Raw genomic sequence first — 9,306 nt, forward strand, 5'->3', positions numbered from 1 at the left:
TCATAATACCACAGACTGACTAACATGTGTATACTCATGCTAATACACTGAAACGTACACAGACTTACACATACATACTTATCATACCCAAACTTACACATACATACAGACACTTACATATACACACTCATGCTAATATATTAACCGTTTGACCATAAAGATGCAGTTTCTGAATGATGCTGTCAGAACCATTAAACTGTCACTTTAAGGGAAAGCTCACCCCAAATTTAGAGACACCATCATGCAAAGCATATATTGTTCCAAAACAGCTGTGTGGAAGTTATAACATGCCACACATAACCAGGTACTCATCAGTGGAAGCAGAGATATTGCTTTTGTCCTTGTGTTGCTACACTTGACATACAAAAAAAGCAGAATGTACCATACATCAGATATGCTTAATTGCATACCTCTCAACCGCCCTGGTTTTGACGGGACAGTCCAGTGTTGGTGGCTCTTCAGGTAAGGTGGGCAGGTTACATTGTCCCTGACCACAATGACTACTGCCTCCAGCCATGGCCATTCCCTACTCTGCCCCTGCGCCAATGCATCTCTAGCTGTCATCCCCCAGCACAGGTGTTTTTTATCTCACCATCAAAAATGTTAGGATGGTATATAATAGGCAGAAACACGTGCATTCCTATAGTGACATTTCCTCATAAATAAATACACACATACTGACATCTACAAATACAGATACAAGCAACTACCTATAGTATCTATTTCCTGTAGCTGCAAGCTTATTATTTTTTCACTAGGGCGACCAGATGGCTACTTTTACACATAAAACGTACTATACAGATCATCAATGGTGTTAAAGGAACAGTTATGTTATTATATTATTAACTAAATTAATTTAAAGCCATAGTGTATCAGTTAGAAATGTGCTTTGGCTGTACCAAACAGAAAATAGATCACTGCCCCTTTAATGCTACACTTTTCCTTTATCTCCTGGTTAAACCCTCATCAGTATATCTTATCCTTTCCTTCTTACTGAATACCAATAGAAATAGATCTTATAAACAAATGCATACATTATGAATCTTGTATCCAACACTTACCTGTAGTAGCGGGTTTTCTACCAGATCCCATAAATCAAGTGATAATGATATAAACCACAGGTTGAGATATAAATCTGCAGCTGTTCTCCAATTGACCCATACATTGTGTCAATCCTTTTAATTACTGCACAAATCCTGGCTTAGTTGCAGGTGCTCCTATGGTAATTTGCATTGGCTATACGGTGTATGTGGGCTTGCAAAGTGTAAATCAGTGAATGAGCAGGTGGTCAGAAAATCTAACATCACTATGTCAGAATCAGAAAGAGAAGTCTGAGGAAGATAATATTAAGATGTTTTGTAACGAAACAACTTATAAAATATAGTAACCAGGAACGGTACCAAATAAATCTTAACAGTATACCTATGCTAAGGCAACATGAGGCTTCTCTGAACTTTCCAGGCTGGGCCACATACAGCTCTACCTCTTCTGGTGATGTGTGTGCAGGTGTGGCTTGCCATGTAATGGGCAAGGATAGCCATGCAAAGAGGTATAGCTAGTCACACAAGGGCATTGCTAGCCCAGATAGCCTTGAATGAGCTGGGAGGGCAGTAGGTATGAGAAAATGCAGCTCTCCCTGCCCCGGAAGAAAGTGACTTGGCAATCCAGGGAAGCAGTGAATTACTTACATACCTGGTAACTTTTGGAGTCACAGCAGTCAATCTCCAGATAGCAGGAGCAGCATTTAGGCACGCCCAACCCCCCCCCTATTCCACTCCCACCTCCATACAGATTTAAGATGTGTGGGACTAACCTCGCCAATGTGTGCAGCTAGACCTCCCTCATGTGGGCTGCCCATAGCAAAGCCACTCCCCTGAAGAGCGAGCGCTACGGGTAGGCGGAGCCTAGACGCTCCCAAGTATGATTACTCGGATATTCTGTATTAAAACGTGTGGCCAGGTTTTACTGTCAGTGAAAAATGTATCCTCGGTAAAGGAAAAGCAAGTCTCTAATAGACTGCAAATAACTAGGGTGGGAAAAGCCAGACATGAAAGTGTTACTTGTTATAGTTTCCTGTGTATCTATTGTTTTTTGTGGAATGGCAGGGGTTGTGTAGGTTTTATCCAGTGTGTCCGGTTGCCTTGAGTCAACCCTCGGCACTTCGTACCAGGATGGTGCTTTTATAAACATAGCACAGTGTAATTAAATTGAACATGTGCTGTCCATTAATCAAGATGTTATCTCTCCCCACCCTTTAGGTTATGATAACAAAGCCTTGTACTATGGTTGTAAAATGCAAAACAGCATGTTGAATTATTTTATTGATTTGCAAATATACAGTTGAATTATAGGAAAAAACATTTATTTACATATGCTTTCATGCCATGTTCTGTATATGTATATATATATATATATATATATATATATATATATATATATATATACCGTATTTATAGGCGTATAACACGCACTTTTATAACTAAAATGCGAAGCTGAAACCCTACCTGCGTCTTATACGCCAATGCAGCCACGATTTGCAGCCACATCTCCCTCTCTTCCGGTCATGGGGAGGGCGCGTGTTATAGGCTGGTGCATGTTATACGCCGATAAATACGGTATATATGTATATATATTTTTAATATATATATTTTTTATTTTTATTATTATTTTGTTTTATTTTTGTTCCACTCCCAATAAAAACATGCTCCATTATCCTAAACAGGATTACTTCAAAACCCCATTGGTCAATCAGGGTAGGCTACCTGGTGGTCTCCCTCTTGTCAGAGGCGTGGTTAGTTGGGATGGGCCGGGATAGCAAACAAAGAGAAATACACATACATATACCCAGGCTCACATGCAAACATATCCAGACACATGCACATACACAAATCCAAGCCTTCCACGCAGATCACTGCCACACTACTTCCAATAAATGTCTCAATAAATCTGCCTGACGTTGGAACTCTTGAGTGCCTGGAGCCTTTATTTATCTATTGGACACTACTTCTATAAATCAAGCGACGCAACACTACATGACCCCGCTCAACCCCTCTTCCTTCTTGAAACTAGAGGCATAAAGAGATAAGTCTAGGAAACGGGACTTAGCTCTTTATTCCTACTTGTGAAGCATGCTATCTGCTTACTCAGGTAGGGGCAATCTTGGTTTCTCTGACAAAGCCTCCATTTTTAAAGGTAGATGCAATTCTTCTGTCTACAACAGAAGTCTCCTGTGCGTCAAGTTTCAATCTGGCATAAGGGGTAAAGCATTGACCAGCCCCTCCTGCCATGCAGATGCCTCATTAATGGTGTCCAGTGAAGACTTTAAATTGATAGAGGGTATCAGTGAGTTAAAAATGCAAAGCAGTCCCACTGATTCAGCTCCTTGGTAAGCAATATAGCTATGAAAAATCAGATAGAACTCCCCAAACTCGGGGTACTTTCCCGTAGTGGCGGGCTAAGCAATATATGGCCAAATAGTGTGCTGGAATCCCCAAAATGTATGTACTAGATATGTTATTTGAATGGTATTTGCCAGTATCTGCAGAATTCTTTCTTTTTTTTGTGAACGTTTAAAAGTACTCTGATCTTTTGTAGCTTCAGGTATGTTATGTTCATTTACATTTTATTACTGATTCAATTCGTTTTAAATTACACCAAATTCCATTTATAGGGCATACGTTAAAATTAAGATGCGGTTGCAAAGAAAATCTGATTTACAATTAAGTCGTTGGACCCATTAATGTTGTTTTATTACCAAATCAAAACAGTATGCGCCGTGTATGTCTTCAAAATGTTTCCTCTCCATGTAAATCATCTCGTTTCTCCTCTACTTATCCATGAACCCACCATACTTCATGCTTGACGTTACCTCTGGCTCACCTCGATATCACATTCTAAGATATAAAAATCAATACTGGATACACATCGAAGACTAATGTGTTCTGACTCAGTAAAGCAAAGTCCAACGCCCGTTTCCTGTGTTGCTTAAAGTGGATCTGTGACATAAGAAAACATTACATTAACAAGCAAAGCATAAAAATACTCCATATGTTGTATTAACACGTTTTTAAAGGATCTGGCAGGATAAGATTAATAGTTGTTTTTTTTTATTTAGATTAAATGGACTCCCATTCCTAACTGATGGATTATTTTATATCTTTCTGAACTCATAACACGTTTTAATATGTTATAGAATTCATTTTAACGTGTTAAAAAATATGTTATTCGTAACCGTTTGTTAGCTTTTCTATACATTATGGCAGCAAATCGCATAACAAATATTTAGCCTATACTATAAATGTTATTTTTAATATATTTTTTATGTTAATAATAAAAGTGGTGGCTTATGGTGCTTTAGCTCAAGGGCCAGAGGCAGCTAACACAATGTATGGATCAAATCAAATTCACGCACATTGTATGCTGCTATAAGGCAAAGAAGCTTATTATGTCATACGTAGATATTTAGATATATCTCATATTTTAAGGTATCTGACATGTAAAATGGTCAAACACAACTGATGGAAAAAGCACTTGAATTTAAAATTACCGTATATACATTTTTAAATATGCTGGGATGATGGCATCCATCTATATAAAATATACATTTTATGTAAAATCAAACTTTTATTTTTTTCTCCAAAGGGCAGAATTATTTGAAAACGATCCCATTTTCCATCAATCAGTTAATAATTTATGAAGGCTTGGTGCAACGTAGAAAGGTTGTAAATGTTGTAATTTAGGGCTGGGAAGGCTTTATCGTTTGCTAGCCAAAGGAAAACCAATGAGAGTATCTTTTCTGCTTAAGTAGAATATTAACAGGGGTTATTGGTTGTCATGACGAATTTATTGTTCTATATATATAATCCTGATAGAATGGGGCTTCCACCAACTGTGGGCATATAAATTGCCAGGTCACTGTGTAAGCACAGCCAGAAGAGCATCACTACCTGTTCAGTAATACACAGCAACCGCAAGGGATTTTCACAGGATTGTACAACCTGGGACACTCGTAATTAAGGCAGATATCTTCTATTGGCGCCCGTATTTCTTTTTTAAAATGTGTTCTGGAGGCTGTGCAAAATGCTTGGGTATTGCCCTAATTCCTCTAGCTATTCTGTGTGTGCTGGCTAATATCCTGTTGTTTTTCCCTGGCGGAAAAGTTGCTTCTCAAAACAGTAACATTTCAGATGAAGTGTGGTACTTTGGAGGGATCTTGGGTTCCGGGGTTCTGGTAAGTGCAAAACCTCTTACTAAAACAATCCTAATAGAGCCAATGAGTTGCAATCATCTTTACGATGCTCCTGAGAGAAGCCTTTGTCTTCACACCAATAGAATGCAGCATGCAACTTTAGATGAGCAAGCTGCTTCCTAAAAAAAAAGTATATTTTAGAAATACCATTGGCTTCTTGAACATATTTAAATGATTTTGTTATTGCCTTGACTCTAATGATAAGCTTTCCTATAAAGAGATGTTTATAGTTACAACTTTGCAGACTACCTTGGGGGAAGTGAATGGGACAGAGTTAGTGACCTTATGCATCAATTTTATTTTGGCAAAAACAATAGTGTTGCAAACTGTTTTTTTTTGTGATATGTTTATCAAGATTAAGCGATTCTGAGCTATAGTTTTCTGACTATACATCTCCCTCGTGCTTATGAAAAATGATATAACAGCGTGGTGCCTCCGGTAAATGTTGGATACAACATTGTAAGAAGCAAGTGTTATAATCCCTCTAATATGATATGCTGTTAATGACTATATCAAATGTAAAGATTGTTTTCAGCCTGTATTTGTGGGAGGGGTATTTATACTGGCACTGGCTTCAGCAAAAAACCTGGTTTAGCCCCATTTTCGGAATGCAAGCCAGAGCAAAGTCACCCCCAAAAAGTGTACGCCAGAGGACATTACTTGTGTTTCCTTATGTTGCGGGTGAGCCCAACCCAGTTTGAAAGTTGTTGATGAGACAATCTCAGGGTTTAGATCAGCCTGATTCAGCTAATGCCACCCAGTAAACTAGATTTAATCTGTAGACATTGAGTGATGCCCCAAACTAAGTCCCATATGGCTACATTAAGGCAAGTGTGGTTTCCTTAGATGGCACCCCTGGATTTTGGCTGTCCACTTCCACTAATATTCCAGCTACTTTGGCCATTTATCAGATATCTGTAGTTGCTGGTGTCAATAATCCATATCATGTTAACATTATTAGCACTGGTGGGTACTATCATTTTAATGGAGATAGAATGTTTACCTCCATTTACCTCCATTATTATCATACCTGCTGTATGACCTGGTCCTTAGCCTTCTTTTATGTTCAGGATAGCTCTACGACATTTTTTGATTTCCCTCATTGAACTAATCGTTTTTGCTGAAGGTCTACTTCCCTTGTACATTGCTGAACCCCATTTTGTAATGTTTCATTGTATGTTACTTTTTTGAAATATCTTATCTGCATTTTTTTTAGATGATTTTTCCAGCTCTGGTATTTCTTGGTCTGAAAAACAATGACTGCTGTGGGTGTTGTGGTAATGAGAGCTGCGGGAAAAGATTTGCAGTAAGTAATCTATTTCCATTCTAAGATGGGACTCACCTTGAGCTTTTCTATTACAAACTGGAAAAAAACACACATCCTAAAGAAATATTATAATCATGATAACATGCATTGTATACCATTTATGAGTAACACATAATAAAAGTGGTTGTATACCACTAGAAAAATTATTAATGTAATACACATTGTCATTAAATATTTAAATGATAGTAAAATAAATTATGGTGTTACAAAGAGTCTGATTTCTGTAGCTGTGAATATGTTAAATAATATCTAGCTGAATTGATATTTATTTATTTATCTATTATTTTTTTGCAGCTGTTTCCTACCAATAATTGACCATGACTTGGTTGTTTAATTGCCCTCTGTAATCTAAACTAATGAACTTTGTGTTGAGGTAGACCATTAATTTTGTTGAGTAAGTAATCTAAGCTTTGTTGAGTTGGAAAATTCCCAAATACATGGGATCTTTATGAGGAGACATAGAGAGGTAAGGCAATAAAATCAAGGTTTCACCCAAGGCTCCGTTGATATGTTTGTAAATGTTCAACAACGAGCTTGGTCAGCTGGCCTGGTGCAGGGTATATAGTCCTTCCAGGAAGGGATCTATTTTCATTGCAGATAATATGTATTGTATTAATAATACTAATAATAATAATATTATGGATATGAACCTTTTTGTTTGTGTTTTTTTCTAGATGTTTTCATCAATTCTATTTGCTGCTATTGGATTTGTAGGAGCTGGTTACTGCTTTATCATTTCAGCAGTTGCTATAAATAAAGGACCCAAGTGTTATACAGGAGTTTTAGGTGGTTGGCAGTACCCCTTCACGGATGGGTAGGTGACTTATTTTTGCCAGGAATAAAGTATCTAGAAAACTGATGAAATACATTTTGGGCCTGAAGCTTGTAACAGGAACCAATTAGATGGGAGTGTCCCTGGTAGTTGTTGCTTTCTTCCTTTGACCCTGAGCTGACTTCAGATGGGTAGCTGCTCCACTTCTCAAACTAAAATATAGTTTCTCTGAAGAAAGTTTCCTAGAAACAAGTCCACAAAGAACTACACAACACTCCAAGATGCAGTGGTTTTCCAGTCAGTGCGATGAGTTCACTTCAGTGATCTGGGGAAACAAACACCGAAAGCAAATTGAATTACCCACTAGTATCTCTGCCCAACGGGTGTCGAGTACTTGGGGCATGGTAACCAATCAGATAGAACAAAAGTGCAAAAGAATAATGAATCAGAACGTGGACAACAGTTTGGGAGAGGGTACATTTAATCAAAACAGCCAATAGATACACAGTGGAGGGTAGGTACTGTGGCAGCATGCTATTGGGAAAAGGCTCTACATTTTGAATGTAATCACCGACATAGGGGAAACCTGCCCATAGTGCTGCATTTCTGGCAGGTTGGCGCAATGTTAAACACGCATAACAACAAAGAGTACATGGTACTGTAGGACCAAACAATTGTGAAGAGTCCACATTTTGAATGTAAACACAGGGGTAGGCACTGGCTGGGCTCCCAGACGTGGGCAAAACATTACTCGCCAGAACACACAGCACTGTCAACAGGCAATGTTTTCCCCATGTCTGAGTGCCCAGAAACAGTTACCGGACCGTTAAATTAGAAGAACTGGACCGTTAAATTAAAGAACTAAATCAAGAAATAAATATGTAAGTAGGCCTTCAATGTACATGCAGTTAGAAACATAAAATATTTTGTTTTCCCACAGAAATTACCTGTCTAACACAAATCTATGGAATCTCTGTCAACAACCTACTGATATCGTCCCATGGAATCTTACCCTCTTCTGCCTGCTACTGATAATGAGTGGGGTTCAAGCTGTTCTTTGTGCTATTCAAGCTATTAACGGGCTCATTGGCACAATTTGTGGAGACTGTAGGTGCTGTGGATGTTGTGGGGTAAGTTAAGTCATCATATATTTTTTAGGTGGCAAATATTACACTTTCCAGCCCAATACATATTAATACAACCAATGGTTTTTAATACAAGCCCCATGCATGTTATGATGGACATGTTGATTATATCCTGCCCCTAGATTAGGCAACAAGGTGTACACAATTATAATCATCACATCTTGCCAGCTAGATTCAGAGATATTCTACAGCACCATCTGATACAAAAAGTGTGTTTTCAAAGCTTTCAAAGTTTTCAAAGTGTGTTGTATACATACAACATACATACAACAGACGGGTGCAAATGAACCATAAATATTTTGGGAAAAAATCGGACAGCAACTTTTGTTTTCTGTCCTCTTCAGTACAGACAAAATTCAGAGGGCCTTTTTGATTCAGATTTGGGTATCACTCACGCTCTGTCACACACTCTCTAAATGTCTCCCTACCTTTTCTGACAACAGCTTCCGTGTCTTTGCTTCTCCATCTCCTTCTCTGCACCTTCTCTTCTTGTTCTTCTCCTTCTAGTTCTCTCAGCTCTCCCCTGGATTATCGTGGCCTCTTCTTGTGACAAATGCAAAAGCAAATTCATAGCTCTCTCTTTTGAACACTATGAAAAGCAACTGCAGTAACTGTCCCTTTGTGCTTCCAGGGTGATGGACCTGTTTAACTTCTGCCTGACATCAACACAAATCCTATTGAAATTGCTTCAAAATGTATGGAAAAGGTTTTGCACAGGAAACAAGACTCATGAATGAAGGTCAAAGATGAAGAACTGTCCTTAGTAAGATCTGAGTTGATCTTCAATAAAGCAACACACAAGTTTTTATCCCCA

The 9,306-nt window shown here is 38.3% G+C and overlaps 1 protein-coding gene across 1 annotated transcript; it reads left to right on the forward strand.

The window, feature by feature from the left end:
- The first annotated feature begins 4,921 nt into the window (after nucleotides 1–4,921).
- TM4SF4 (transmembrane 4 L six family member 4) lies at nucleotides 4,922–9,306 on the forward strand. The gene is made up of 5 exons (XM_053460107.1): nucleotides 4,922–5,230; nucleotides 6,465–6,554; nucleotides 7,250–7,389; nucleotides 8,288–8,477; nucleotides 9,124–9,306. Exons 1-5 carry the CDS (start codon nucleotides 5,057–5,059, stop codon nucleotides 9,139–9,141), a joined length of 612 nt encoding a protein of 203 aa, XP_053316082.1. The 5' UTR covers nucleotides 4,922–5,056; the 3' UTR covers nucleotides 9,142–9,306.

Source organism: Spea bombifrons, chromosome 3 (genome assembly GCF_027358695.1).
Source record: "Spea bombifrons isolate aSpeBom1 chromosome 3, aSpeBom1.2.pri, whole genome shotgun sequence".
NCBI classification, from domain to species: domain Eukaryota; kingdom Metazoa; phylum Chordata; class Amphibia; order Anura; family Pelobatidae; genus Spea; species Spea bombifrons.

What these genes read in the sequence shown, in the direction of transcription:
- TM4SF4 (XM_053460107.1), top strand. Translation starts at nt 5,057, where the DNA reads ATGTGTTCTGGAGGCTGTGCAAAATGCTTGGGTATTGCCCTAATTCCT. An exon ending in TCTTGGGTTCCGGGGTTCTG is followed by an intron (nt 5,231 to 6,464) that starts GTAAGTGCAAAA and finishes CATTTTTTTTAG; the next exon opens with ATGATTTTTCCAGCTCTGGT. An exon ending in CAGTACCCCTTCACGGATGG is followed by an intron (nt 7,390 to 8,287) that starts GTAGGTGACTTA and finishes GTTTTCCCACAG; the next exon opens with AAATTACCTGTCTAACACAA.